The sequence below is a fragment of the Peromyscus maniculatus genome, chromosome 3 (genome assembly GCF_049852395.1).
Source record: "Peromyscus maniculatus bairdii isolate BWxNUB_F1_BW_parent chromosome 3, HU_Pman_BW_mat_3.1, whole genome shotgun sequence".
Lineage (NCBI taxonomy): Eukaryota > Metazoa > Chordata > Mammalia > Rodentia > Cricetidae > Peromyscus > Peromyscus maniculatus.
The window spans coordinates 80,086,907-80,103,510 of record NC_134854.1 but is presented as its reverse complement, the minus strand read 5'-3'; the positions used below and the strand labels follow the sequence as shown (position 1 = coordinate 80,103,510).

The 16,604-nt window shown below is 37.9% G+C and overlaps 1 protein-coding gene across 1 annotated transcript; it reads right to left on the bottom strand.

The window, feature by feature from the left end:
• Nucleotides 1-899: 899 nt before the first annotated feature.
• On the bottom strand, nucleotides 900-1,838 carry LOC143272216 (vomeronasal type-1 receptor 90-like). Its single transcript, XM_076566098.1, has one exon. The coding sequence runs from the start codon at nucleotides 1,806-1,808 to the stop codon at nucleotides 900-902; it is 909 nt and encodes a 302-aa protein (XP_076422213.1). The 5' UTR covers nucleotides 1,809-1,838.
• Nucleotides 1,839-16,604: the final 14,766 nt, after the last annotated feature.

Genomic DNA, 16,604 nt, shown 5'->3' with positions numbered 1-16,604 from the left:
CATCTGTGCACACTCACATGCACACACATCCTTCATCTGTGCACATTTACATGCACACACATCCTTCATCTGTGCACACACATCCTTCATCTGTGCACACTCACATGCACACACATCCTTCATCTGTGCTCATACACATGCACGCACATTCTTCATATGTGCACACACATGCACACACACTCTTCATCTGTGCACACACATGTATACACACATCACAAAACCCACACGGTACATCATGTATGTACATATAAACAATTTTATTAAACAATCATATTTCAATAAATGTAGATGAAATCAAGCACAAATAAACAGGCACATGAAATTTTCATATAAGACTCAATAAGTGACTGTGGTAAAAATAGAAAATTTAAATTCACATTTTTATACATACATAGAAATTATAATTAGAACACAATTAAAGCTACAATAGGATATTTAAACTATTCTTTATTTACACTAAATTAAACATTAAAAAAGCTTTAAAAGTCACTATCAACAAGGAGCTACCTTGAGGTACCTCAGCATCTAGGAAACATTTATGACATAAAATAAATAGGAGATAGTAAGGGAATTCCTGTCAAAATATCAACTTATGCTGTATGGTGAACAAAAGGACTCTATACTATTTGGCAGCAGAAACATAAAGGAATGTATATAAGTTATACCATGAATTTTGTTTGAAGCACATGAATAATCTTACTTTGCTACTTGAAATATTAAACAGTTTTTAAAAGAATACAATCGCAAATGACCAGCAAGACTTCTTACAACCATCTGTAGCTCCAGTTCCACTTCTGACCTCTGTGGGGACCAGGAGTGCACACATACATACATGACGACAAAACACTCATGCACTTAACTAAATACATTTTTTGAAAGAAAGAGAAAAATTGCCCTGTTTAAGAAATTTGGTGCCATATTGACTGCAAGTTTTTCATCATATTGATTATTCTGTTATCAGAACTGATTTGTACCAAGGGAGTAATTGTCGGATAGGCATTCATAACAAACTTCTGAACAGTCAGGATGACTGGGTCGTACTTCCATAACAGGACTGAGGTGGATGAGATGATGAAGTCCACCCAGTACATGACCACAAAGACAACCACCAGAAGCAAGATGGTCTGGGTGGCCCTCTTCTCGGGGGATGCTCTCAGGTGGCTGATGCTGTGAAGATGCTTGCATTGCCTCTGATGTCTGAACAAGATAATCACCATGTATGCACTTGTGGTCAACATAATTCCTACAAGAAAGACATCTCTGAAGATTGTCACTGTTAAAATCAGTGCCCTGGTGATGTAGTTCATGGGGAAGAGTGAGCAATATTTGGTGACCTTCATCTGGTTGCTCTCACTCATGTTTGTAAAAGCACCAACATAGAAAATCTGGTTGCTACTGAACGACAAGTTGAAAGACCAAATAAATAAGAAAGCATAAATCACGTATTTTTTTAGTTTATGTTTAAATTTTGCCAACAATGAGGTACTGGGACTGATAGTGACAGCCTGGAACACACTCAGGAGGCAGGTGATGCAGATGGAGAGGCCTCTCATCACTCTGTTTATGTAAAAAGTTGCCTTACATTTGAAGTCATTCTCAAAGTTCAGTGACTCAAATACATCTGTAAGCCAAATATCCCCTCCAGTGAGGACCGTCACTATGTGGATGAAGGTCAGTTGACAGGAGATCAGGTCCGTGGGCTTATGACTATGAACTAGGATTATGAAAGTGTAGAAAAAAAGGAGACACATATTGGCTAGGACTCCAAGTACAGATTGGAAATTAAGGATACTCTTTAATAAGGACATAAGTGGAAAGTGTATTCATTTTAATATCATAGTAGAAACATATTTCATATGCCTAGAAAAATAATAGAGAGTACATCAAACTTGTGAATCAAAGTTCAGTACATTTATATCATCATTCTTGATTATATATATATATATATATATATATATATATATCATTCTAGAGATAATAAAAGCAATCACAGTTGCATTCTACACAGAAGGCACATTTTGTGTGCCTGTATTGCACCTAGGTGTCATACCTTATAAATCCAATCCTATTGATTTACATTGCCTCATTTTATAGTTAACATCTATCTAAAACAGTAGTGATGAACACAGAATAATAATCACATTTTCACAATCAAATAAACTTATTTTGACCTGGAAAATATTCACAAAAGAAATCCAGAAGAGTGAGGTAAGTCAGTCTCACGTTTCATAACTTTAATATGCTCTATTTTGCAACTATTTGTGTTTTGACTGATAATTCTAATGAAATCACAGTGAAAATTTATAATAATCCCACTATTTTAATCAGCAAAATGTCTGTCTTAGTTAATATTTTCCCTTTTTATGTCCCTTATTCTATGATTGCCCAGAATCCAGAATTAAAGACATAGATATATTTGGAGACCACTATTGCTCTTGGAGACTCATTATTTCCACACCCTATTAATTAGGTAACCATTAATTACAGTTATAAATGTTTTGAACTGACTCACAGTTTAGCTCCCATCCCATCACCTTTTGGAACACTCCACTTCAGGATTAAAGAACTAATTCCAGCTACCAAGACTAACCCTGTTTTTTCTTTGCTTTTTGAAGGAGTAAATCATTAATAGTATGATTCCTTATGATTATTTTCTCTTTTTGCCTTATAACTTTTTCAGCAATCCATACTGTTATTTTACCTACTTACCTCCTTCTTTTATATTGATGTCTCCTCTTTAACTAAGAACCCCATTTTCTCATTTTTCCTGTCAGATCAATTGTGTCCTGCTACTCAACTGTACCTTCCTCCCACCTTCTATATTTACTTCCTCCTCCCTGCTAAGGAGCCCACCCTTTCCCATTTCCCTGATGAGATCACTTGTACCCTGCCCTTCTCCTGTCTAATGCTCCGTGCCCCACCCCCATTCTGGCCATGGTCCCCTTTTGCCCTGGTATCTGTAGTTACTGCAGGCTACATACTCACAACTGAAGATGTGGAGCTAGGAGCCTCCAAGAAGAGAGAACATGAAACACTAAGACAAACACTATTTTCAACACACTGCAACAAACTTGAACTTGCAGAAATGACCTGTTTTTGAATTTGTTTTAAAAGAAATTCCTTCCCATGCATTCGAAACCAAGGCCCCAGTGTTATCAGAGGTCATCAGTACCAGACAGTTTTTGCAGTTCCACTCCACAGTCTCACCTTTGGTGCCTATGTTAGTTATTTGGCTGGTTACCAGTGTCATTATTTTGTCAAATTACTATAATTAGTACCTTAAAATTAGCTTCATGATAAAGTAATAGAAAAACTGCTACACTGACTCAGATTCTTGTGAGAAAAAGAGTGCCCAATTGTATTGTCAAGCTCTCTACCATATCCCAAATATACAAATTAATGCATGCCTATATGTATAGAAATAATGGAGAAGTTAGTAAGACCACCCTATAACATTTCCATTAATATGACACCATAAATCACACATTTTATATTTACATGATTTTTGCTCTTGAAAAGCTTGATCTAGTAAAGGTATAGACTCACCCCAATTGCCAGAGACAAACATCTGATTCTCCCACCAACATACATTTACGGTAGCTGCACTGTGATGTTCTGTGTTTTTAAAAGGTCCGAGATACAAGATGGAGAGATGACTCAGTGGTTCAGAACATGTTTTACTCTTGCAAAAGACCTGGGCTAGATTCCCATCAAGGACATGGTGGCTCATAACCATCTGTAACTCTAGTTCTTGAGAAGCCATTGTCCTCTGTGACCCAAACATGCAAGTGTCACACAGACATATATGCAGGCAAAACACTCATATATGTAAAATAAAATGAATAAATCTTAAATTATAAATATTAAATAAATAAATATAAATAAATGGAAGTTCTAGGATGACACGCAATTCAAGCCTTGGTGTTCAAACTGAATGAATGGTAGTCCAATTTCCATTTTAAAATTGCAAATGGACAAACCATATATGTAGAATAACTTTCATTAATTTTACAACTACAATTTATCAATGTAGCACATATATTATATGTTATATGAAAAGACGATAATCCAAAGTAAAAAGAAGTAATCTAAATTTTTTCCTTAGCCCAGAGATATTTTCTACAATCTGTATATTTCATATGCTTTGATTTGTAAATATTTATGACTTACAGAAAATGATGTATCTCCTATGGCATCATTCTCTGTAGCTCACCCTGGCTGAGACTTAATCAGAAAAGACCATAGCTACCATAGCTACAATCTGAGTTGTTAACATGTTCATGAACTGAGAAAATTTATTTGTTTTATTTGAAGATATAAATTGCAGTTCTGGGGGCTTTCATACCGGCTTAAGCTTTTAATATTTAGTTTTAAGTAATGAAACCCAAAGTGTACCCATAAACATTCATAATATGGAGAAGCCATCACTATGAAATTGACCCAGACCTAAAGTCCAAGCAGCCTTCAGGAAGCTGTTTGAAGAGATGTGCAACAATAGAAACCAAGAGCTGCTTAGTGCATACATAGCTCAACATTCTTCTGAGAAAAATCACTTTACCCCCTCATTATCCGAGTATTTGGTTTGGAAGAGTCTTGTTTTATGAATTTATGGTGATCTTTGTATTCTTCTTGTGGAGATTTAATAACATAATGAACATAGAAATATACTCCATAAAAAGTATCATTTTCATTTTCACTTTTACCATAGTTAGTGAGTAATGACCGAAAGGCAGCAGGACCACTCAGAAGGAACACAGAGAGATTGTGTGACTTTCAGGTGACAAGATACATGGTGTTGGCTGGTGCACGGTCCACTGTCAACAACATTAATACGTCTTAAGGAATCTCTGGAAGATGAAGACCTTAGCCACTCAAATTAGGTCCATGAAATCTTTATGAAATACATAATGCCAGCAGGAATAAATAGTCATTACTTTTTAATGAAATATTAATTCTTGGCTCTTACCTGATACTCTTAAATAATTTTAATGCACAACTTATTCTTTGGAAATTAGCACAGGTGAAACTGGAAACCCACAGACACTGACTGGAACATTACATTCTCACAGTTATGAGCCAGTTTCCCTGAGATGAAGCAGCAGCAACAGAATGTCACTGCAGACTGTGGGGAAGCAGTCACACCACAGCTGGATCACACGTCACACGGTGTAAATCTGGAAAAGATATGAAAACGTTCACTGTAAGTGTGTGTGTGTGAGAGAGAGAGAGAGACAGAGAGAGAGAGAGAGAGAGAGAGAGAGAGAGAGAGAGAGAGACAGACAGACAGACAGACAGACAGACAGACAGAGACAGAGAGAAAGAGACAGAGAGAGAGGATCTAAACCTGCAGTTCAGACTGACTCCATCAAACTCACAATGCTCCTGCCTTAGCCTCCAAAGTGCTGGGATCACAGGTGTGTGCCACCACACCTGCCTTCATTCTCCATTTGAGTCTCCTGTATGCATTAGTAAATGAGATCCCAACAAAGTAAAAATGGACTCATGGCACTCAGCAGCTAAACTTAAATTGACTTGGCATTTTTTATGAATGCATATTTAATGAGCAACTGTATTTTATAACCACTAGGGATTTTGATTTTAAATAATTTTATACTATTGGAGAATTGAAAATAGTTTTTCATTGCTAATGAAAAGCTTACTCAATATTATATGAATATCAATGTTACAAAATTCAGTTTACAAACTTGAAAGATTAAAACTTAACTTATTTTACTTAAAACATTGAATAGCCAACTGAAAATATTCTAGTTCACATTTGTAAGGATAACTTTACAAGGGTTTAATAAATAAGTGAAGTAAGATATACAGATATTTTTTAAATACCCAGAAAATGTATACTATATTAGAAATATCTGCAATAGAATAAACAATATATGTAAAACTTTTTAAAACTTATTTATACATTGTTAAGAACATAAGTAGAAACTTATCTCAGAATTCCTAAGTATATGCAAACTTAACAGTACATAAAGTTACTGATAAACTCTAAGTTAGTATTTGGTGTGCAATTCTGGCTTAAGTTTCGTATAAATAAATGTATAGTCAGTTAATGTGAGAAAAGTAGTGAAATGACAAAAACAAAATGTCATTTCAATGTAATGCGGTATTATAAATGTAGTCCAGCAAGCAAATAATGTGGGTTCTCTGCTTTGTACCCTCTAAGTTATTTTAGGTATTTTATGACAGGAGTGTAAGACTAACACAGCTGGCATTAGCTGGGCGGGAGGACGTTTTTAGAATTTTTAGTGTATGCACTCAGGATAATATGTAGTTGATATGCACTTAAAATATTCCATTTGGGGCTACTTTTTACATATGTAGTAGTGAATGTTCATTGTAAAAATGATTTCATGACATTTTCATTCAATATATAATATCCATCAGTCGTCTTTCACCCCATTAGCCTTTCCTGTCTCTATCCACACATCTGTTAGGCCCTGTCTTCTTTCCAATAGCCCCACCTACTGTGACATAGAAAATATTCAGTGGTCATAGTGAGTTAAATCTATGTCCTTTACAAATCATTACACTGATCTGTAGTGAGTAATGACCACTGTAATGAGCATCTGTAGTGTGTGCTTCTGACACCGCAGGGCTCCAAAGTAAAGTTCTAAGCAGAGAACTCTATACTCATTTTATGACAGAAAATCCTGCTTTGTTCTACCATATACAGCTCCCACTATTAATGAATAGAAAAGCAAACACTCACCTGGCAAGGCCTAGGATAAACAAACATCAGTGTAGAATGAGCCCTAAGAAGCAGTTATAAGGAAGGAATGTCATCGGCTTATGTCTCTCTAGACCCATAATTATCATGTTATCTGTAGAGGGCACTTCTGACCTTGAGGTTGTTAGAAAGTTGTACCATCAAATGGGAAAGTGAACTTCCTAATTCCAGGAAAACAGTGGAGTGGGAACAGCTGAGCTCTGGGTTTCCCTTGTGTGAGCTACTCTCCCCAGGCCATATCTGTCTGTGTGGATTAGCTGATCCCAGTCCTTACAGACAAAACAAAAGGAAAATTAATAACATCCTATTTAAAAGAAGAAGAAAAACCTTTTCACTTCCCCAAGGTACCCTTTCCACTTATAAAACATTCCCGATAGCCTCCATACTTACTTGATAGTGGCTTCAGGGTCTCATCTGGAAATTATCAGCAATTTTGCTCAAATTAAAAATTGTCCAATCTAGCCACATAACCTTCAACCTACAGTCTGTCCTGCCTATGGGATGTGCTGAGGTAAGGTTGGCCTAGAGATTGAGGGTGTGGTCAACCAATGACTGGTCAAGCCTAAAACCCGTGGCAGGAGAGTAAGCCCACCCCTGACACTACTGTGATCATCAGGACCCACAGGCTAGTTGACCCAGAGATCTGGGATAGAACCAAACATGACTGGAGAAAAAGACATCAAAAATGATGCCTAATGTTATTCTGCTATACACATAGATTGGTGCCTAGTCCAATAGTCATCAGAGAGGCTTCCTCCAGCAACTGATGGAAACAGATGCAGACCCACAGCTATACATAAGGCAAAAATGAAGAAGAAAAGAAAAGGAAACTTCTACAGCTAAAACCTGTGCTTTTGTTTATTCAAAAGGAAATATTCAAAAATTTTCTATGATATCTGAAATAAACCCTGAAGTTGAAATTTTACAGTTCCTAGACAGGGACCAGGATATGAAGCACATGAAAGATGATCTAAATTGTACCAGAGCTATGGTGGTTTAAATGAGATATTCCCCAGAGTCTTGGACATTTGAACACTTAGTTTCCAATGGATGTTGCTGTATGGTGAGAAGCATTTATTTATTTATTCTTTATTATTAAAAATTTAGAAGTCAGATATTGGGATAAAAACCTCAATGATCAGAGAAGTAGAGAAGTGACTACTGAACTCTCTCTCTCCCTCTCTCTCTCTCTCTCCCTATCTCATTCCTGGATGCCAACATGCTGAGACTCTCTCCAATTCCAGTCCTACTACTGCCTGTGTCTTTCTATGTGTTCTTGCTCTTGCAAAAGCTCTATGTCTAATTTTGGTCAGCTAGTAGCTAGTTCCACCCTCTGTTTCTAAGCAAACTTCATTGTCAGTCTCAGGAGCATCAGAATGTGATCAAATTGTCCCACAAAATTTCCCCATTTTTGTCTAAATAAAAATGAAAAGTTTTTAACTCTAACACAGTATAACTATATACAATAAGAACAATTATTGGGTAAGAATTACATTCACAATGTCCAGTCCATTTTCATTTGGCAAAATCAGAAAAAAATACTTCATTTCTCACCTATCCCGGTGAGTCCAAAGTTTTGTACCTAATTTACTTTCTATCCTAACTTGTATTACCACCACAAAACTATTTTTCTACCTCAAAATATTTTCTTAGAGAGACAATTTAATTATGCCACTCAAACTTATACACTTTACACCATTTTTGTGTTAATTTATTAACCAGGAAAACTGGAACCATAGCTATCTAGTCTTCAACTCCTTTAGAGACCCAAGAAAGACATAATATTAACTGAGTAAACAGGAAGTGCAGAGCAAACAACCTCTAAAATATAGAAATGACAATGCACTTGGCTGCCTGGACAGTCACCTAAGGTTCCTCTGCAACAATGGGGATCCATCATTGGCCTCCTGGCCTAGAATATCTGACAGGCTTTTCTGTGAAGCAGGATTTTTGAAGGACTATCCTACCTTGTATTGGCAAAGATTCGCAATCATTTTTGTATGTGTTCTGCTTGTCCAATTTGGACAGCATACTGTCAGTAGTTGAGACAAGAGCAGTTTCTTGCACAGTGGCTAACTTTTGTCACAAAGAAAGCAAACTCCATGGAGAGGTTCTTTGATGCCCATCATCTTCTCTGAAGTAGATTTGTGCTGCCAAGAGCAGACATACCTCATTGTCATGAAAATCCTGGTTATTAAACATCTTAAGCCACCCTATATCTCTATATCCCCCAAATCAAGGTCTCCCATGGGGAGTCAGCAGAGCCAGGCACACTGAGCCTAGGCTGATCCAAGCTCCTCCCCACTGCACCAAGGCTGCACAAGGCATCACACCACTGGCACTGTGCTCCCAAAAGCCTGCCCATGCACCAGAGATGGATCTCAATCCCCCTGTCTGGGCGACCCCCCAAACAGTTCAAGCCAATCAACCATCTTCTATATACAGAGGGCCTAGTCCAGTCCCATTAGGGCTCCACAGCCACTAGTCTACAGTTCATGGGCTTCCACCAGTGTGGTGGCTTGTGAGGGAGGGCTTGGGGTGGGAGGAGGGAGGAGATGGGATCTGTGGGTGGTATGTAGAGTGAGTAGAAATTTTCTTAATAAAGAAAAATGGAGGAAAAAAAAGAATACACAAACCATGAAGAAAGATTGACGCTTTGGTGTATTCCTCTACCTCTCATCCCATTTCACTCCTTATTCACCTCTATTCACAGTAATATCCTAAACATTGGGGTTTAGGCTTTTCAGTTTTTAAAATTATTTTTCTCACTATGAATTGCTTAAGAATGAAGGTTGTTGGCTTGCATATTCCAAAACTTGAAATCAGTAGCATTGCCATGTACATCATTCTCTGAGTTCTTTGTGTTTCATTCCTACCTTCTTGCTTTTATGTTTTTGTGACTTATTCATGGGAACATATTTCATGCAGCTTAGCATTGTATTTCTATGTCATAGTCCACTATCTCACTATATGATTTTACTCGTGTTTTCTTATATTGATAGAAATACATAATTTTTCAGGATTATACTCTTACAAAACAGTGAGTGGCAAAGCAATTCCTCTGGACATGTGTCTACGCAAACACAGAGAATGTTTCCTGAATGTAAAAAAAAAAAATCTTAAATGACATATTCTGTAGGTCTCTGAAGTGTTTGAACATCATCTCTCTATCTAAAATATATCTATGTTTTACATTGAAAACATACCTAACATGACTATAGGTTTGATCGATATAGGTAACTACTAACCTGCATTTTTTATTATCTTAATTAGTTTGTAATAATAATGCTCAAGGACTAGAAACATAGGTTACATTGTTAAATGAGCTACATAGGTACAATAACCTAAACAAGAGTAGAAACATAAGTACAGTATGGTCTAACAAAAATAACCTTAAATTTGTATGAATATACAAAAAATCCATACCAGTGTAAAATATTTAAGAATATTTAATTGTTTTTTAGTTTAAATGTAGATTCAATAATCTACCCTTTTATCTTATCCTCACTGTACCTGCATCTTTCTTTTCAGAACGAGATTCCTGAATCTAATCTCCTTTGTTTAGTTTCCTCCCTGACTATGACCAATAACAACTTCCAATCAACCACACTAAAGGATTATAAATATCCATAAACCACCAAACAACTAAAAGCCACCCACCCCACCTCTTGGGGATGTGGGACTCATGTTTTCTATACTGTTTCCTGTTGTCCAGGGGTGATGGAATCTTTAGGCACCCTGCTGTGGATATTGTTCTATATAAATAAAACACTGGTGGCCAGTGACGAGGCAGGAAGTAGGTGGGACAAGGAGAGAGGAGAATTCTGGGAAGCGGAAGGCTGAGGAGAGAGACACTGCAGCCACCGCCAGGACAAGCAGCATGTGAAGACGCTGGGAAGCCACCAGCCACGTGGCAAGGTATAGATTTATAAAAATGGGTTAATTTAAGATAAAAGAACAGTTAGCAAGAAGCCTGCCACGGCCATACAGTTTATAAGTGATATAAGCGTCTGAGTGATTATTTTATATGTGGATTGTGGGACTGCGGGGCTTGGGGAACCTGGAGAGAAGCCCTCCAGCAACAGCACCCTGAAAAAATTGAGTCCTTGGAGAGCTACTTGTTGTCCAGTCTAAGTGTGATGGAAAAGTGGAGGGCTTATATGAAGTCCTGGCTGGAGTAGGCTATGAGGTTAAAACATTTCACCATGGATTAAACACGGATTTCAGAAACAACAAAAACAAAAGGAAGTCTACCACTCATGGAAACTGAACAACTCTCTACTGAGTTACCACTGGGTCAAGGAAGAAATAGAAAGAAGTTAAAAACTTCCTAGAATTCAATGACAATGAATGCACAACATACCCAAACTTATAAGACACAATTAAAGTGATGCTAAGAGGAAAGTTCATAGTACTAAGTGTCTTCATGAAGAATATTGAGAGAGCTCATACTGTTGACTTAACAGCACACACAAAAGCACTAGAACAAAAGAAAGTAGACATACCTAAGAGGAGTAGAAGGCAGGAAATAATCAAATTGGGGGCTGAAACCAATAAAATAGAAAGAAAGAGAACAATATAAAGAAACAAAGAAACAGAGAGTTGGTTCTTTGAGAAAATCAACAAAATAGATAAACTCTTATCCAAACTAACTAAAAGGCACACACACAGAGAGAGAACACTCAAATTGACAAAATCAAAAATAAAAAGAGGGACATAACAGATTCCATAGAAATACAGAGAATCATTAGGTCATTCTTCAAAAACCTGTATTCTACAATATTGGAAAATCTAAAAGAAATGGACAGATAACTTGATAGATACCACTTACCAAAGTTAAATCAGGATCATATAAACAATTTAAATAGATTTAAACCCCTAAGGAAGTACAAGCAGTCATCAGAAGTCTCCCAAACAAAAGAAGCCCAGGAACACATGATTTCAACACAGTATTCTACCAGACTGTCAAAGAAGAGCTAATACCAATACTCTTCAAATTATTTCACAAAATAGAAACAGAAGGAACATTGCCAAATTCTTTCTATAAGGCCACAGTCACCCTGGTACCCATACCAAAAAAGACTTAACAAAGAAAGAGAATTACAGACCAATTTCACTCATAAACATTGATGTAAAAATACTAAGTAAAATACTTGCCAACTGAATACAAGAACACATCAAAAAGATCATCCACCATGATCAAGTAGTCTTCATCCCAGAGATGCAGGGATTATTCAACATATGAAAATCTGTCTGTGTAATCCACCATACAAGCAAACTGAAAGAAAAAAAAAGCACATGAAAAGATCTCTCATGCTCATATATCGGTAGGATTAACATAATAAAATGGCCATCTGACCAAAAGTAATCTACAGATTCAATCCAATCCCCATTAATATTCTGCTGCTACTATGAAGACCAGCCTTCAGCAGCTCATGGATTGAGGGAAAGCGATGGAGCCCATTACTGTTCACTCAACTTCACTTTTCTTTATTTTTTTATTTTCTTTTTTCTTTCTTTTCCTTCCTTTTTTTAATTAAGAGATTTTCCATTCAATTTACATACCAACCACAGATCCCCCTCTCCTCCCTCCTCCCGCCCCCCACCCTTCCTCCAATCTATCCACCGTTCCCACCTTCTCCAAGGTAAGGTCTCCCCTGAGGAGTCAGCAGAGCCTGGTACATTCAGTTGAGGCAGGTCCAAGCCCCTCCTCCCTGCACCAAGGCTGCACAAAGTGTCCCACCATAGGCATTGGGCTCCAAAAAGCCGGCTCATGCACTAGGTACAGGTCCTGGTCCCACAGTCTGGGGGTCCCCTAAACAGTCATGCCAAACAACTGTCTTGCTTATCCAGAGGGCTTAGTCCAATACCACAGGGGCTCCTCAGCCATTGGTCCACAGTTCATGTGTTTCCACTAATTTGGCTAGTTGTCTCTGTACTCCTTCCAATCATGGTCTCCATATCTCTTGCTCATAGAATGCCTCCTCTCTCTCATCAACTGCACCTCTGGAGCTCTGCCTGGGCCCTGACCGTGGATCTCTGCATCTGTTTCCATCAGTCACTGAATGAGGGTTCTATGATGTTAGCTAGGATATTCAGCCATCCCATCACCACTCAGCTCAGGCAACCTCTGGACCACTGCCAGTAGTTTATGGTGGAGTCATCCTTGTCGATTCCTGGGGATCTCCCCAACACCCTGCCTCTCCCTATTCCCATGGTGCCATCACCCACCATGGTATCTCCTTCCCTACTCTCCCACTCTGTTCCTGATGCAGCTCGAACTTCCCACTCCACTAAGCTCACATTCCGTCATCCCTTCCCTTCCATTACCCCCTCCCTCAGCCCCAACTTGCTAATGTGGATCCCATCCATCCCTTCCTTATTGGGTGATCCCTGTGTCCCTCCCAGGGTCCTCCCTACCAGCCAGTCTCCCTGGATCTGTGGCTTGCAGTCTGGTTATTCCTCACTCCACTTCTAGTATCCACTTATGAGTGAGTACATACCATGTTTGTCTTTCTAAGTCTGGGTTACCTCACTCAGGATGATATTTTCTACTTCCATCAATTTTCCTGCAAACCTCATGATGTCATTATTTTTCTCTGCTGAGTAGTACTCCATTGTATATATGTACCACATTCTCTTTATCCATTCTTCAGTTGAGGGGCATCTAGGTTGTTTCCAGGTTGTGGCTATTACAAATAGTGCTGCTATGAACATAATTAAACATGTGTCCTCATGGAATGTTTGAGCATTCTTTGGGTATATGCTCAAGAGTGGTATAGCTGGTCTTGAGGAAGATTGATTCCCAATTTTCTGAGAAACCACCATACTGATTTCCAAAGTGGCTGTACCAGTTTGCATTCCCACCAACAGTGTAGGAGTGTTCCCCTTGCTCCACATCCTCTCCAACATGAGCTGTCTTCAGAGTTTTTGATGTTAGCCATTCTGACAGGTGTAAGATGGTATCTCAGATTTGTTTTGATTTGCAATTCTGTAGATAAAATTCTAAACGGTCTTAGTAAATAAGAGACACAGAGCCAAATACAAAATTAAAAGCAAAAGAGATTAGAGCCTTTAGCTTATCACTCGCTACCATCCTTCCCCAGAGAGAGAGAGAGAGAGAGAGAGAGAGAGAGAGAGAGAGAGAGAGAGAGAGAGACCTTCTTCCTGTGTCCTGTCTTTTTATTGCCTTAGTGTTCCACCTTTTCATTGGCTCTAAACCCAACCACATGATTTCCTAGTCATTGCCTGTCTATACAGACCTCCAGGTTTCTATGGTTGGTCCTGGCATTAAAAGTTCAGGTCACCTTGCTTTGGATGTGTCCTTGACCACAGAGACTCTGCCTACCATGTGATCGGATTAAGGGCATGTGCTACCACTGCCTGATACCTGCTTTTGTCTTGCTGTGACTTCTGATCTCCAGGCAACTTTAGTGACATACAAATAAAATCACATTTCAGTACAAATAAAATATCATCATACTTTTCCCTAATGACCTAGGATGTTGAGCAATTCCTTAAATGTCTTTCAGCATTTGAGATACTTCTGTTGAGAATTCTCTATTTAGCTCTATAGCCCATTTTTCAAATTGGACTGTTAGGTATTTTGATGTCTAGCTTTTTGAGTTCTTTATATGTTCTGGATATCAATCCTCTGACAGATGTGGGGTTGGTGAAGATCTTTTCTCATTCTGTAGGCTGTCATTTTGTCTAATTGACTGTGTCCTTTGCCCTACTAAGTTCTTGTCATACAGGTCCTTCGCTTGCTTAGTTCGAGTTACCCCAAGGTATTTTATATTATTTGTGGCCATTGTAAAGGATGATGCTTCTCTGATTTCTTTCTCAGCCCATTTGTCATTTGCATATAGGAGAGCTACTGATTTTTTTGAATTAATCTTGTATCCTGCCACGTTACTGAAGGAGTTTATCAGCTATAGGAGTTCCCTGGTAGAATTTTTGGGGTCACTTATGTACACTATCATATGGTCTACAAATAGTGAAAGTTTGACTTCTTCCTTTCCAATTTGTATCCATTTGATATCCTTTTGTTATCTTAACGCTCTAGCTAAAACTTCAAGTACTATACTGAATAAATATGGGGAGAGTGGACAGCCTTGTCTTGTTCCTGATTTTAGTGGAATCACTTTGAGTTTCTCTCCATTTAATTTGATATTGGCTATCAACTTGCTGTAAATTCCCTTATTTTGTTTAGGTATGTTCGTTGTACTGTTGATCTCTCTAGGACTTTTATCATAAAGGCGTGTTGGATTTTGTCAAAGGCTTTTTCAGCATCTAATGAGATGATCATGTGTTTTTTTTTCTTTCAGTTAGTTTATATAGTGTACTACATTCTCATATTTTCATATGTTGAGCCATTTTTGCATCCCTGTGATGAAGCCTACTTGATCATGGTGGCTAATTTTTTGATGTGTTCTTGGATTTGTTTTGCCAATGTTTTATTGAGTATTTTTGCATCAATGTCCATAAGGGAGATTGGTCTGTAATTCTCTTTCTTTGTTGCATCTTTGTGTAGTTTGGGTATCAGGGTAATTGTATCCTCATAAAAAGAGTTTGGTAATGTTCCTTCTGTTTCTATTGTGTGGAACAATTTGAGGAGTATTGGAATTAGCTCTTCTTTGAAATTCTGATAGAATCCTGCATTGAAGCCATCTGGTCCTGTGGAGTTTTTTTGTTTGTTTGTTTGTTTGGTTGGTTGGTTGGTTGGTTGGTTGGTTGGTTGGGAGACTTTTAATGACTGTTTCTATTTCCCTAGGGGTCATTGGCCTATTTAAATAGTTTATCGGGTCTTGATTTAACTTTGGTATGTGGTACCTATCCAAAAAATTGTCCATTTCTTTCAGATTTTCCAATTTTGTGGAGTACAGGTTTTGGAAGTATGACCTGATGATTCTCTGGATTTCCTCATTGTCTGTTGTTATGTCTCCCTTTTCATTTCTGATTGTGTTGATTTGGATTCTCTCTCTCTCTCTCTCTCTCTCTCTCTCTCTCTCTCTCTCTCTCTCTCTCTCTCTCTCTCTCTTTCTCTCTGCCTTTTGGCTAACTTGGATAAGGGATTGTCTATCTTGTTGATTTTCTCCAAGAACTAACTCTTTGTTTTATTGGTTCTTTGTATTGTTCTCTTTGTTTCTATTTCATTGTTTTCCACTCTCAATTTGATTATTTCCTGGCATCGATTCCTCCAGGGTGAATTTGTTTCTTTTTGTCCTATAACTTTCAGGTGTGCTATTAAGTCTCTAGTGTGAGATTTCTCCATCTTCTTTATGTGGCCATTTAGTGCTATGAATTTTCCTCTTAGTACTGCTTTCATAGTGTCCTATAAGTTTGGGTATGTTGTACTTTCATTTTCATGGAATTCTAGGAAATTTTTAATTTTTTTCTTTATTTCTTCCTTAACCCATTGATGATTCATTTGGGCATTGTTCAGTTTCCATGAGAGAGTAGGTTTTTGTAAATTCGTTGTTGTTAAAAATCTAACTTTAATCCATAGTGGTCCATTAAAATGCAGGAGGTTATTGTTGTGCCCAGATCATAACCCCCAGAGAGACCACCAAGGACGAGCATACCAGAATGCAAAAGCAAGGTTTATCTGTTTCAAGTCATGACAGGGAACTCAACTCAAGCCATCTCAAGTGAGGCAGAGAAGAGTTATCCTTTCTTGGGGAAGTTAGTTTTTATAGGCAAAACCCATAAAATTTCTTAGAGGGGAGGGGGTTCTTAAAGGCACAGACCATATAATTTATTTTAACCCGCCTCCCTTTTTAGTCTTTTGGTCGAATATCCTGACTGTTTTCCAAAGTCCCTGTAGCAGATACAGCCACCTGGGGAAAAGGGGTCT

Excerpts from the sequence above, each read along its gene's own strand:
- LOC143272216 (XM_076566098.1), bottom strand. The coding sequence starts at position 1,808 with ATGTCCTTATTAAAGAGTATCCTTAATTTCCAATCTGTACTTGGAGTC.